The 15,268-nt window shown below is 40.8% G+C and overlaps 1 protein-coding gene across 3 annotated transcripts; it reads right to left on the bottom strand.

Moving 5' to 3' along the window:
* Window positions 1–608: 608 nt before the first annotated feature.
* On the bottom strand, window positions 609–15,052 carry LOC123181294 (kinesin-like protein KIN-7K, chloroplastic). Of its 3 annotated transcripts, none has more exons than XM_044593553.1 (25): window positions 14,325–15,052; window positions 14,109–14,206; window positions 12,051–12,140; window positions 11,624–11,676; window positions 11,282–11,347; window positions 10,508–10,561; window positions 9,511–9,570; window positions 8,614–8,692; window positions 7,862–7,929; window positions 6,995–7,051; window positions 6,806–6,910; window positions 6,410–6,514; window positions 6,170–6,277; window positions 5,952–6,083; window positions 5,607–5,786; window positions 5,323–5,487; window positions 4,057–4,197; window positions 3,532–3,651; window positions 3,396–3,446; window positions 3,237–3,284; window positions 3,000–3,131; window positions 2,010–2,690; window positions 1,191–1,265; window positions 955–1,055; window positions 609–864 (listed from the first exon to the last, which is right to left on the bottom strand). In XM_044593553.1, the coding sequence occupies exons 1-24, from the start codon at window positions 14,642–14,644 to the stop codon at window positions 996–998; spliced, it is 3,048 nt and encodes a 1,015-aa protein (XP_044449488.1). In that variant the 5' UTR covers window positions 14,645–15,052; the 3' UTR covers window positions 609–864; window positions 955–995. The 3 variants fall into 3 exon arrangements, with proteins under 3 accessions (XP_044449488.1, XP_044449486.1, XP_044449487.1); XM_044593551.1 differs by having other exon boundaries at window positions 1,136–1,265; window positions 14,325–15,048; XM_044593552.1 differs by having other exon boundaries at window positions 609–1,055.
* Window positions 15,053–15,268: the final 216 nt, after the last annotated feature.

Here is a 15,268-nt window from a genome sequence, read left to right as displayed (position 1 = left end):
GAGAACTAAACATCATAGAGTAGTAGCCTAGCGTGTGGGTAGTGCATGTTGTGGTGACAGCCGAGTGTGGCTGGGCACTTGGGTTTCATCTCTTGTAATTAACTCTCTCCCTTTTATAAAGATAAGATGCGCAATTTGCATACTCTCAAAAAAAAAAGCATCGGGCAAAGCCAATGAACGTTGGGCAGTTTCATGAGGTCAATGGCCAACTCACTTTTGCAAGGTGGTTTTAGCAATCTGTTAAGCTCGAACGAATTGTCAGCACAAACAACAGCGTGACGCTTCTAATCAAGGTTCCCTCCGCAGGACGTCCCACACGCATCAGATGATGACAGGTGCAGGTGATGCAACCTACGAACTAGAGTTCACAGCTCTCGTGTGCTGATTTGTGAAACGGTCAGTCAGTGCTGTCTGTGTCCAGATACAGTATTTTTCAACTACACTACCGACCGTCTGGAAACAATACTGTGGGAGATTTCCACGTCTCAAACTGCCTAATGGCTCGTTAGGTTAATCCACGTCCCAAACCAAACAAGCATATAAACAACAGGAAAATAATTAACTGCATCAGCTTGAGGATCTCATGTTCATCGTTTACTTCTGAAAGATAAGAAAAAAATATGTATTGCCACATCAATTTGCTTTACTTGAGGACAATGTTGAGTCACATATCTATACACATTTGTCGAGAAGTCACTGAACTTCTCAATACAACAAGGAGCCAAGGTAAAGCCATATAGGGAAATCAAACGAATGGCAATACAACATAGAAGGAACATAAAAGTAACCTTCTTTGCTACACAGAAAAAGAAACATATAAGGTTGGTGATTTTACATGGAGAGATTGGGTGTGTCAAAAGTTTCCTGGCAAGCATTTTCATCGGACAATTTCAAACGTTAGAAATTAGGATAGGATCAAAGATACCAACAGGCAAGTGGCGAAGTATTTGGTACCTTAGGCTAACAAGTGATCTATGTGAAGGTAATTATCCTGTCTACGATTCGTGTGCGGCACAGAGGGCATTCCGAACAGGCAAGTGCGCAAGGCTTGCACACTGAAGAAAAGGCATAACGTTAGTAAACATAAACGACAAGGATGTTTAGCACATGAACGCAATTCCCTATCATGACTTACAGCAAAAATGCCGACAAGGAAGCAAAACTGCAGCAGTTGCGGATTCAAAACATACTTTGCAGACATGGGAATTGCCATCTTTATCACTCAGGGGGTCAGTTTCCTTCTCCTTCATCTCTTGAATTTTAGCCTGCATGCAGCAAAACATCAGTAATCCAGCAGCCATTCATGATAGAATTTTATTTTAGTACCCAACAGAAGCTCTGCCTCTTCATTAAATGGAGAAAAGAATTAGCCAGTTAATAAGAGAAACCAGCCTAAAACTGAAACAGACTCATCCCACTAACTAAACTAGGCCCAGAGCCTACTCCAGCTGCCAGTGCAGCCTTCTATGATGGAATGAAGACATTAGTTTACTTGTGAAATGTAAAAGCTGTTATGTTCAAATCGATCACTTTAGTTGAAGCTGACGATGTAGGTCAATTTAGATTACCATTGCAGGGCATACCTCAAAGGTTCGTACAGGGATCAACAGCTTAGCACGCAAGGGCCTTAGTTACTAACCACTTCCTCTGATTCATAATAATAGCAGTTTACAAAAAACAAAATCATTCAAACATTTTTAGGTTTGACCTTTATAGCATAGAAAGAATTGCACACATCGTCATGAATATGTGCTCATAACATATTGTTGTTTTATTAAAAACAACACTTCTTAAGCAAACTGTGACCGAAATGCTACTTTTAAAGCCATGTCAACGTCTAGACTACTTAAATTGTGAATCAGAGGGTGTATTGTATACCAAGTCTTACTAATACTACAAAGGCATCACACTTATCCCACAGACTATTTTGATGCATATGAGAATGGTAATGGTACACAAAGTAATGGACATATGTCCACCCCTTCATGAAACGAAAATTATAAACATACCTTGAGACGAACAAGAAGAGGTTCAAATTCTGGACTTCTATATTCTTCTGCAGTCAATGACTTCACAGTATCATCTGACACTTGTTTCTCAACTAAAGCTACATTTGTGTCACCTTTGTTTTCCTTTGCATCATTAGTTATGTCAGCTAGATTGATAGACCGGTCATCAACGTTTAAATCAGATATGCTGAAAGCCCCTCTCTTCAACTTAGCAACAAGAACCCACATGCCTGCTAGATCATTTTCTAGAGAAAGCTCTTTTTTCTTTGCTTCATCAAACTTCTTCTTGTACTCCTCTTCAAGAAGCTCCTTCTCTGCCAAAGCTGCTTCTAGAGCAGCTTCCCTCTTTTTTCGCGCCAGTAGCTCCATCTTCATATCCTCTAAATCAAGACTCCAGGTCCCAACTTCATCCCTGCCCCTACCTGCTGGGCGCCCCTTTCTAACAGGAACCCTGGAATGTGCCATCTCCTGGGAGATTAATAACTCCTTTGCCTGCCTTGCATTTTGTATCGATAGCTTTGTAACTTCTTCAGCCAAATTCTTAAGCTCAACAGCTGCAGAAGATGCCAATTCTTTTGCATAAGCAGCTTCCTCACTTAATTTGTGGTTCTGATTGATTAGGTCTCGATTTTCTTCAATCACTTCCAGATGCTGGTATTTAAGCTTCTCAGTTTCAACTTCCTGTCAAGATATATTGGCAAAGTTGATTGACTCGTTTAATAAGGGGAAAAAACGTGAACTAATTATGTACAACTAACAAATGAACATATAATTAGTATTGCATATCCACGCGCTTAAAAGAGTGCAGCACAAAATTTAGCAAAATGTTCCAGCAAATCATCAACAAATACGTAGTGCGTTTTATACAATATAAGAATATGCCATAGATGCACAATATATCATTATAAACAAAAAAAATTAAAGACACAAAAAAGTAGTGCAGAAATCTTGAAAGAAATCCAGTTAATCTGAAGATAAAACAGATTAAACCTTGGACTGAAGTTTAGATTTCAAATCAAGAATCTCCTGATGTGTGCATTGTTCAGGGGATATGTTGGTTTTCGGTATGAGCTGTGCCTCAAGGCGTAGAACTTTTTCTTGTAAATCATTGATTTCCATACTCTGCAAGTAGCAAAAAGAATTCGTTCAACAAATTAAGTATTTCCCACTCGAATATTCTAAACTGAAACTAGGCACACATAAAAGGAAGGAAGAAGGAAAGAGAACCTTCTGTTGTAGCTGCTCCTGAAGGACACGATTATCGGCCGATTTTAACTGTTTCAACATATAAGAAGACAATCAGAACTTTTCTAAAATATATCTATACATGTATATTGAAGACACATCAATTTTGCGGGAAGCACACTGAAAATTTAGTAAGATCACCTCTAAGTCAAAAGCCTTCTCATTGCATTGAGCTGTCAACTTCGTAATAGTCTGTTTCCACAAAACGTATGTTACTACGCAGGGAAGGGGATACACAAATAATTAAGAGGCTTATCTTTATACTAGACAACATTACCTGCTGCATATCCACCATAGAAGCATTAGCAACTGATGCCTCACCGCTTTCCATGATTTTTTGTTCCAGGGCTCGCAGATGCCTCCTCTTTTGCTGGATTTCATGCTCTAGATTCTCTATCTGTTATCAAAGATACATGCATGAATATTAGTTACAGTGCAACGCATTGGAACATCATGAAGACATAGAAGATGATACATTCTATCAAAAAGAGGTACTACAAAACTATCAAAAGAGGATGTTAAGGGGCCATCTATCAGAAGTGGCATATTTAAAATGGAACGGTTAAAGTAAAGGGCGCAAAGCAAGATAAAATATCAACCATGAGCTTTAGAACATATTCAGAATCCTAGAAAAATAGCAGAAGTGTGTAGTGTACGCAACTGTCAAGCACTCCATGTGTCTGTCTTTCAGTAACACAAAGACATATGCTTATTTGTCTGGATACTTATTCAGTAGAACAAGAAGTTGAATATTGAGCAGGAAGTTAAATGTAAAAAATGCTAAGAATGGGATGACACCTACTTGATTCTTTGTCCCTTCAGGGTCTTCTATTGATTGTTCAATTAATCTTTTCAGCGAACTGGTACCAAAAGCAATCTCCCCAGCAAGCATCTTAACTTGCTCAATCAATAGATCCAAATGATCCGATTCCGTGATTCCCACCTGATATACAAAGTACATTAAGCTATAACCAATAATCATTCGTAAATTCAGCACGTTCTCTTTCAAAATCCAGTATAAAATTGACTCTTAAAAAGTATAAAATAACCATTGTACTGTCTATTGAATGTCTAGCATCAGAGCTACTGAAGCCAGGACCATTGTTAATATAGACTGTTGGACATGTTCCATCAGCCAGTGCAAAATAAAGATCCACTACAAGTCTCCACTCGGTCCTTGACTCCTCTGTCTGCCCTCCTGTTGTATCTCCTCCTCCTTCCCCTCCTGACTCCTATCGGCTGTCGCTGCCTCTTCCTTTCCCTTCTTCACCAAAGGTCGCTGCCTCCACCACACAATGGTGCTGCCTCCGCACTAAACTGTTGTTCCTGCCACAGCCACCTCCTCCATACCTCTTGCTGCTGCCGCCTCCTCTCTAGGACTTATTCTAGATGTCCAGTACCTAGATCTGATTTTGGTATTTGCATTTGGATTTAGGGCATGGCAAATAGACGCTCTCGATCTTAGTTTAGGTTTTCCATTTTCATATGGTAATATCAACTCCTTGCTCTCTCATAGCCTCACTAAATAATTTATTTATTTTCAAGTACAAATAAACGCTTCTAGGAGTATTATCTAACAAAAAAAACAGATTAATCGATCCATTCTTGCTTTATGGAAATATTGTATCAGCATATCGCAGTATCTGTATCGCAGATGCCTTCTATTCTTGGGAAAGGATAAATAGAGCTCAGCACAAAAATATTCGTGGCAGTGAGAATAGAACACAACTCCCATACATGACTTTTCTCCAAAAAAAAACTCCCAGCCATGACTGTTAAGAAACAATGCATGACTGCAATGGGGAATAAGCTGTGACTGTTACACGCACTAATTGCACGTAATGTTTTTAGTGGAAAACCAGTAATATGGCCAAATAGGTTTTGGATTTCTAATATTGTAGTTTTCCAAATGTTGTTTTGAGCCAAACAAGTGACAAGACATATTTTCCACAAGAAGTTGTGCATCAAAAAAATAAAGAACGGCAAGATGATAGCTATAAACCTTAGGATTATGGCATGGGCACATGTCACTGGTTTACTGGTCAATTAAAAAATGTAGAATGCAAACCTGCATTGAATCTTGTCCTGAACCAGTTACTGAAGAAGGATCTCCGCTAGCAGACCTTAGTCCATTGATCTCATCCAACGGATCAGGCAAAGCAGATGATAAGGTGTCCTTTGATGTACTGTCATTTTGGACTACCGTAGTACTATCTTGGGAAGAGCTTAGCTTCTGAAATAGATAGAATTAGTACATTTTCTAAGTTAAAAGAGCATGAGTTATAACTTCATAGAATCAAAAACCTTAAATATGGTAACAAATGCAGAATCAGATCAATAATGAGCACCCACATCTTCCTCACTAACAGAATTTTGGTGCTGAAGACGAGACGAATCTGTCAAAACAGGAATATTGGTCTTCGTGGAAACAAGTATTAACTTGGTCAACCGCTGTATTCTGCTCATCAGAGCAGCTTTGGCATCCTCTTCCTCCTCAAGGCGAGATTGCATTTTTACCTGGCCCTCTTCCAACTAAACAAGGCAAAAGAAGTCATTTTTTAAGCATTTACCAACTTAACAATATGAAATCAATATAAGTATTCATATATAGAACAGTAAAAAATCAAGCATTTGCATAGATGCCTCATAAACCATTGTGCTCCTTAGTTTTATCTGGCAAAAGCAAATGAAGCAGACCTGTTGCCGTAAAATCATTATTTCTTCCTGACTAGCACCCCCAAGCATTCCTCTCCTAAACTCATCAAGCTCTTGCTTTAGAGATGATATTTCTCTCTGATACTTCTTGATCAAAGACTTCTCATCAACTAACTGCAGAGAGAAAATAATGAAATGTCCATTAATTATTCAAGTAATGGTGCCACGGGAAGTAAGAATCGCATGCTGAGAACATTTACCCGGTTACGAGAGGCATAAATTTCAACACGTTTTGCTCTGCTTGCAAATTTCAATGTATTATGGGTTTCCTCCATGTTACTCGATGCTGGGGTAATTGTGCAAATTAGCTGCATAAAGAAGTCAGTATGTCAGCTGGACAATTGAAAATAAAGTTTCACTACACGCTGCAAAGATAGCCTCCACCAGCACATGTAGTGAGTTCCAAAGCAGGAAGCTCTAAAGAACGGGTAGATACTTACTGAGACGTGACCATGGCCACTCAGTGATGACTGCAGCAGACGAGTCAACTTAGAATCTCGATAGGGTATATGTGTTGCTCTCCCTTCACTGAGCTTCCCGATAACCTTTGAATTAGGAAGTTAAGTTCAGAATTAATCAATAATTACATTAAGGATACCAGAAACATAAGTGGCCCTGAAGTAGAGGTTGCTTAGAATAAATGTACAAAATATGTTGCCACATTCAACAGCTCCAACTAATTACCAGATGATGTCCAATATAAATATAAGTTCAGGTGTGCTCCCTGAAGTTCTAAAACAGGATCTCAACAAGATGTGTTTCAAGTTGAAATTTACGACAATAGGCATAAAACGAAAACCCTGAGTTGTGACAGGTAATTAGAAACAAAAGCTTACTGTTCCGAGAGTTAAAAGACTCTTGTTAATATAAGATCCTTCCCTTCTTCTTAACCCCGTAGTCTCTGTCTTAGAACTCTCTGAGCCAGCTAGATCAATCAAATTCTATAGAGAAGAAGCATTAAAAAGTAAGACTAGAAAGCGTAGCGGTTGAAAAACGTAATCTTGTTTATGGGTAAAACAACATACAAGCTGTGAGTACATGGCTCCGTCGTACTCATCACCACGATCACTGCTTTCAATCATCTGCAGAAGAGCGCACAAATATTATAGACCCAAATAAATAAATACAACATATCACATGTGAGATTCAGAAACATGATGCATCATTATCAAGAAACCCAAGAGCATCCGCCATACAAGAACAATAAGGCAATATTCATAAATAAATTGATTAAGTTCTTCACTCTGCAACTTCTGGAAACTAATTTGGAAAAGCTGGGCGCCACCGCAGGTTAAGTTCTTCCACTGGCTGGCTAACCAGGATCGCTGCTGGCAGCCAACAGGCTCGCCCGCCGCAGCCTGCAGCACCACCCCCGCTGCCTACTATGCGATCAAGCCCCGGAAACTATGCGACACCTCTTGTTGGACTGCACCTTCGCCCGGCAAACCTGGCATTGAGGTACTGACTTGGCTAGGAGTTCAGATACCTACACCAAACCATGAGGCAACGCTAATGGACTGGTGCTGTGCGCAACACAAGGAGCAACAACGCTGCAGCGCAAAGCGCTGGCATCTGTCACCCTCCTCGTGCCTTGGATGATCTGGAAGCACATGAACGAGTGTATCTTCGACAATGCCAGCCCTTCAATTGCTACACTTGTAGGCAGGATCAAGGACGAAGCTTCTTCTTGGGCGACGGCCGGCGCTCTAGGACTTAGAACTGTCTTGCCCTCTACCTGGGATGTCCACTGACTTCCTCCCATCTATCTGTAACCCTTGCCTCCTAGGAGGATTGTACCATACTTCTACCTTTTCAATGAACTGTCTTTTGCGTTTTCTCGAGAAAAAAATTTGATTAAATGCCTTAAATACTGATGGAATTTCTGAGCTCACCATAGTGAAAATAGTATGACTTCGGCTGCTAAATAAGTTGAAGTTGTTTGAACCAACATGCCGATGCTCTGTCATTTGAAGTAGTATTAGTTTGACTCTGATAAGACTACAATTATATAGTAGGTCATGAATTAAAATATCACCAAAACAGAAAAAACTGTGAAACACTCAGGTAAGACAAAAAGTGTGAGTAATTCAGAAATTAGCACCAAAATTGAGTTAGCAAACTGAATAATTACAACTGTGAGTAAAATCATATGTTGTCGAGAAATAATATTAGCTGATGCTTAAACCTATTTTTTTACAGAATGGATGATGTTTTAGGTTTGCAAACTAAAGTATCTATGAATTAATCATATTGTGATTGGGAATATAAGAGAGACCGGCGTTGAGAATAGATTATGGGAGAGAAGTCAGTGGACAATAGTAGTCTTGATAATATGCAGCATAACTGATTTAGAGACAATAATTTCTCGCAGACTGAGAAACTGCTGATCCGTTAAACAAAAGCAATCATAGGAAATCAGTGGCTAGTTATTGGTTCTACAAGAGAAGAAAATCATACAGTTCACAAGCAGACTAATGCATTGTAGAGAGATACTGCATGGCTAACAGCACAGGTCTACCCCGCAAAAAAAAGCACATGTTTCACAGAAACAACACCTTCCTGGTGCATATCCATACCAATCGGTGACCCCTACCATCTAGCCAGTAACACTCTAGTAGTAGGGAAAGCAATATATTATAATCACCTTCGCCAGCAGCTATGAAAGAGAGAGCATGTCCAGGAGAAAGTACAACTTCTTCTTTTATTCCTTCTACATATGTTCCCTGTAGCAGAAGGAAGAAGATCAGCAGAAGCTCAAAACTAGATTCATCACTGCAGTAGATAAAGGCATGAAGCTACATTGGCGTTATTGCATATAACACAGCTTGCATCGTATATGAACAAGGAAAAAACAACACTGACTACACAAACAAGATCTTCATGTCAATCACTCTCAGAGCCAAATGGCACTCCAGACATAGTTTACGTGCTCACTTGACATGTAACAATTTCATTACCAAAAGAAGGCCACAAAAACTGATTATCATTTTGATAACTTGCAAATCAAATAGATGGCATTCTGCTGGAACCATTAATCTAGTCATCATTTCATGAGGAAACAACAAGGTTTAAAGAAAGATAATGTGCAGCAAGTACGAGCAATATCCATATCAAACCCATGAAAGCTAAACTAATAATATTACAATATCTTCACAGTTTGTTAACTGGATGGAATGATGGCCAGAACTTTAAAAACAAAACAAGGTAAAAAGAGGGGCAGAAAGATAATGTGTAGCAAGTAAGAGTAATATCCATATCAAACCCATGAAAGCTAAACTATCAATATTACAATATCTTCACAGTTTGCTAACTGGATGGAATGATGACCAGAACTTTAAAAACGAAACAAGGTAAAAAGAGGGGCAAAACGAAAAGCAGATTCGTACTAGCGAGAATAACAGCAAAAAACTAAGAAAATAAGTACCAAAAATGTACTCAAAATTAGGTTTCAGGAGGAGATGCAAAAAATTAAATACAGAATTACAGCACAGATACAGAAGCAAGACAATAAACATAGTGTAACAATTGTAGAGGATTAAACCTGTGCATCCTCCCTCACACGCAGATTTTGTCCAGTAGGATCAAGCAGATCATTTATCACCTGCAATAAAATGTACAGATTTAAACCATCCAGATAGTACTAGATGAAAGTGCATTCTGGATACAGATAATCTGCGATGGAGTGTGACTTGTACTCCCTCTGTAAAGAAATATAAAGGTGTTTAGATCACTATTTTAGTGATCTAAACACTCTTATATTTCTTTACGGAGGGAGTAACTTTTAACTTGATCTTCATGAAAGGCAAGGAGCTCAATAATCAATATCCGGAAATCATAGTATCACTCAGACAGTATTCGTATAGCACAAGATTGGAGGGATATGACAATCACCAACTGGCATGGGTGTGGCTCATGCAAGCTGCACCCACACCAAGAATAGTTAAGACTTAAGATTAGATATTTCCCTAAATAAGAGACTAAAACTGTTAGTTGCTATCTTATGATTAGTTGCAATCTTTCTCTAAGCACAAGGTTTTTTCACATGCAGTGCTTTGGACACCATGCAGCACATAGTATTCACTTGCTTAGTGCGGGATTCAAGCTTGGCTGGGATGCCTTCCACCTGCAGGAACCAACCAGCAGAACAACAGGACAGTTGATATCTTTAGTGGATTAATCTCTGTAGATCTTTTGACTTTGTTCAAACAAAGGCCAGCCATATATGAGGAGGTAGGCACATCCACACATCTACCATCAGGAACGTGAAGTCCAACCAACAAAAATAAGTGCTGAGAGCATGCAGCAAAACGAAAAAGGGAAATATGAGGATAATTAATGGGAGCACACTCTAGGTAGGGAAATCAACCAGGAAATATTTTGCGAATGGTCAGACAAGTCAGTATTTATATTAATTTATAACAAAGAGAAAAGGCACAACACACAAGGATCAAGTGTTACTTGAGTAACGCTGTTGGACTATTCAAGAAAGGGATAAATGCAGTGACTTTGGAGAAATTTACGAAATGGAGATACCATACCTCATTATAGATTTCCAGGTATGATACACGTAGCAAAAATTCCCTACCAGGAGTCTGTTGGTCAAGATATGCAAATCAAGGGTTCAAGTTCAGTATAACCAGAAAAAATGACAAAATATTCAATAGATATGAGCAGCAAAGAGTAAACAGTAGAGTTGATAAAGAACACGATTTACAACAAAACAGAACGTGCAAGTTTTGTATATAGGTTTGAGTATGTCATAATGGCCACAATTGAAGTTGTCAGCCTTCCCTCTCAGCCTCTCAATGCTCTTCAGTTAATCAAATAAATAAGATTGTTTTATTTGTTCGCTAAGTGAGTGAGGAAATCCTTGTGTAAAAACCAACAAAAGAACTCTCCAAACTCATAAGTCCACTTTCCAGGCAGTTTATCTTCAAGAAAGAGCTACCACACAGTTATACAGACTCAGTCTTAACTCTTAACTCTTAAAGCTCTGTTGTTTGGAAATTCAGATTATTGTGGTCAGCTGAGTTTGGATATAACAGATCATGTTTGCATGACATGCATAAACATGGGCTGCTTTGGTGATACAGTGTTCGAAATTATATTTAGTGTTTATCCAAACGATGCTTTGTGGCTAGTAATGACTAGGAAGACATAGGTACAGATTTACGAGGTGATTAACTAGTCACCAAAGTAAAGTGTTCCTTCATTAAAAAATATAAAACAAATCCATTAGTGCAGTTAAACATATTTACAGTGTGGAGTTTAAATGCTATATTGCTATGTAACTCAAGCACTTGCTGTCATACCTCTTGTATTAAGCTGAAGACATCCTTGATGGCTAATGGGATTATTCCAGGACAATTCTGGTCACCCTGTGAAAGATTGGGGAACAAATGAATAGGCAGTATAAATATTAGTCTTGTCTTCACAAATCACAAATGGACTTGTATCCAACAATATTATTTTCGAAAAATGGATATAGCACAATCATAATTGTTACCACGTGAAGTAGCAGGTGCAGAAAATCGATTGGAACAACGGAATTGAACTGAAAGGAATATGCTAAAGGGAAGACCCTTCAAAGAATAATATCTTGCTGCTATTCTACCTGTGTTTTGACCTTATTTCTGTAGAAAATAAGAACTTACATGCATTGTGTGGGTTTTCCCACTGCTTGTGACACCATAGGCAAAAACTGTCCCTACAAGTTAGTACAAAGATGTGTTCAGAGATCAGTGACTATGATAAGCTAACAATTCACCATACAAGGCAAAATATGAATTATGTAAGAATACATGCCATTACAGCAATAGCCCTCATAAAATATCGAAGCATTGAAGAAAACGATATGGACAATAAGAGTAAATTAGGTATCAAAGGAAGCATGATGAGAAGCTAGAGATTGGATATCTCATAATGCACTGTGCAGTGACGACAGTAATATTACATATGGGCATAGAGTGAAGGTGGACAGATAAAAGTCTCTGTGGCTGTTGAATTACATATGACATTATAATTATATCAAAAATCAACATAAAATGTGTAGAGTAACCTAAATAAATGAAAGTAACATACCATTTATGCCCTCCATAGCACCTTTCACAACAGGCCGAGCAGCAACATCATAGACAGCCTCTGTAGCTGTTGAAGGCCCAAAAACTCTATCTAAACAAAGAAACAAAGTGGAGAAAAGAGATTAATTATCATGTAGAAATCAAGGTGACATAATATGTTGATTTATCTTAGTTGGTTCGCCAGTTTTAAATTCAGTTATATTGATTTACTGTGACCAGTAACGTTTTATCACAGTAAGGGAACGAATCAGGATAACTGTTTAGAAACTACTCCCTCCATCCCATAATTTAAGATGTTATTAACTTATTACAACCAATATATGAGTATGTTGGCTGTAATAACATCTTATAATAGGGGACGGAGGGAGTAGTAAATGCCATTAAGTTTGCTGTGAAACAATTTTCTGGGTCTTTTTTCAGCACATGTGTCCAATTTCTATTGATAAAGATCACAGCACAGGGCATCAGCATCATCCATGTCGTACGATCAACGTCCATGGAGAATATCAGACATTCCAGAGAACTACATAAAGCCTTGTTGGTATCTACATTCTAATGCATCTCAACAGTGAACCACAGTTCTTGAATTTGCAAATGGATACCTTCAGACTGAATTTTCAATATATCTACATCTCAGGAGGCGAAAACTAAAATGAACAAAACCCTGCGTAAGTATGAACACAGGTATATCTACATCTCAGGAGGCGAAAACTAAAATGAACAAAACCCCCGCATATCAAAGGTGATCAAACCCATCTGTGTATCTTTATATGAAGCCACGAATCATGCCACAAACTTCAATGAAACTTCAGGGATCTCAGCACTTCCCAACATCTCAGAGGAAACAGCATCCTTGCCTCTGGATAAGCTTTGTTATGGTTTCATGCCCGCATTGGACACTCTTGTGAGCAAAAGGATCTCATAAACTGTATTTATATCATAGGCTTCGTAGGCTATGTGTGAATGTGAAGTACGCCCATCTTCAGTCTAGATTTCAAAACGCCGTTCTAAATCATAGGCTTCATAGGCTATGTGTAAATGTGTGGGCATAAGACTGTCTTATCACTGTGCCTTTTAATAACATAGATCAGATAATATCATAATGCACTCCATACTATTCATTGTACTTAACAAATAAGCACATACAAAAGAAGGATAAGTCAAAATATCCATATGCACATACGTTGTATAATACACAAGTAGTGAAATCATACAGTGAGAATTGGAACTTCTCTCTCAGGTATATATAATGTAGAAGCGGCAAAAATTATCCACGCCCAAAAAGCCACAAACTGATGATATATATGTTCTTAACTACTCCAGGTATCTGGCTGGCATGTGCCCGTTCTCAAATTACCAGCCAACACCAATGTTTCCCTTCACAAATACTCTGTATCTATAGCTTGAACAAGCCTTCAAACATCCACTGGTTGTGGACAAATTGGGCCATGGGACCTGTACTAGCATTGCTTATGTAAACCGTAGATCTCACTGTCAAGTCATCTGAAATTCTTAACTGAAATTCACAGCATACTTAGTGAGGGCAATTGAGAGCAAACAGTCTTCTGCAATCTCCATAAAAACAGTCTTCGCAGCATACTGAAGTCAACCTCGTGAAAAATTACTAGCTGTCGACTAAACAATATCAGCTGCCTCTAGAAATGTGAACCAGGACTAAAATTTTCAGTTCATCCTCCCTTGTCTTGGCTCTTATGAATTCTGTCAGCCCACAATACTAGCCGACTCCGTACTAATTTCAGTAGTGCCTCACTTATGGTGTAAAACGTGTATGTGACTATGTATAAACATGCATATATCAGTTAAAGTGTGTATGTGACTGTGTAAACATGCATATTTCACCAATGTACCCTGGAGAAAGAATTGCATTCAATAGCCGAACCGATATCATCCTCAAAATTTGCATGAAGAATCCAAGCCCCCAAATCACAGATAGCTCAAAACTACTAGTCAGGTACCTAACTTGCCAAATCACCAATCCCACAACCTACATTGCCAAATCCCAAATAAACCAACGGAGCAACAAAGCGTAGCTGCTTACCATAACCATAAGCCGATGGCTGGACGTAGTCACACCGCACAAGCCGATCCCCGTCGGGATACCACGTGATCTCGTCGCCGCGCTGGATCTCCCGTTCGCTGCAACCACATCGAATCCAGCTCAAATCAGTCGGAATACTGGCGACCGCGCCCCGGCAGAAACCCATAGCAACAGCTCCCGCAGGCAGATCCCCGCAGCCCCCTCCCAGATCCCCACCTGAGTGGCCGGAAGCGGATGGTGACGGAGATGCTGTCGCCTGATCGGGAGGTGTCCTCAATGACGAGCTCGTCCGCGCTAGGGAACGGCACCGGAGCAGGAGGCGGCGGCGGGGCGGGGGCGGACCGGCGTCCGGGGGTGGTGGACCTCGAGCCCCCGCCGCCGCCGTACGAGGAGACGGAGGAGGAGGAGCGGGGGATGAGCCGCCCGGCCATGTAGGAGCTGGAGGAGGAGGAGGAGGTCGGCGGGCGGCGGCTCCCCGCGGAGAAGGGCGAGCTGCTCCGCCTCGACGAGGACGACGAGGACGGCCGCGAGGACATCGCGGATCTCGCCCGCAAGGCGACGCACGCACGCACGCACGCGGCGGTGGGGCGCGGCGCGGCGCGGACGGGCGAGCGAGGCGGAGGGAGGGGTAGGTATCCGAAGGTCAGAGGCTTCACATGGCCTGCTCCATTCAATCCAAAAGAGAAGAGAGGCCGCTGCGTCGCGAGATTTTAAAAGCGAGACGCCACGCCGCAGAAGAAGCAGCGCAGCAGCACGGGGAGGAAGGAGGAGGCGGAGGAGGCTGTACTGCTACCCCTTGCTCGACGCAGCGTAGGTGGGGACCACGTTGACCACGTGGCGGCGCAGTTACGCTGAGCTGCCGGGGTAGTACCCCCGCGCGGCCCACCCGTCGGTCGGCGGCGGTGATTTGAAATGGGGGGACGGTGAGACGGGTTACGTGTGGCGGGCGGGAATAACTGCGGCGTGTTTCGCTTTCTGCGGGAGTTTTTATTGCTCTCGGGGAGGGGCCAGGGGAAAGGAAAGGGAAGCGGTGGCCGGTGGGAAGAGGGAAGAGGGAAGAAGGCAGCGGGCGTGAGGTGGGAAGAAAAAAAAACTTAGGTGCGGTGGTGAAACGGGTGGTGGCAGCGTGCGGCTTTCCTGGAGGCGCACGCGATCTGCTT

Source organism: Triticum aestivum, chromosome 1D, assembly GCF_018294505.1.
Source record: "Triticum aestivum cultivar Chinese Spring chromosome 1D, IWGSC CS RefSeq v2.1, whole genome shotgun sequence".
NCBI classification, from domain to species: Eukaryota; Viridiplantae; Streptophyta; class Magnoliopsida; order Poales; family Poaceae; genus Triticum; species Triticum aestivum.
Note: the sequence above shows the minus strand (reverse complement) of the source record. Positions and strands in the feature narration are given on the sequence as shown.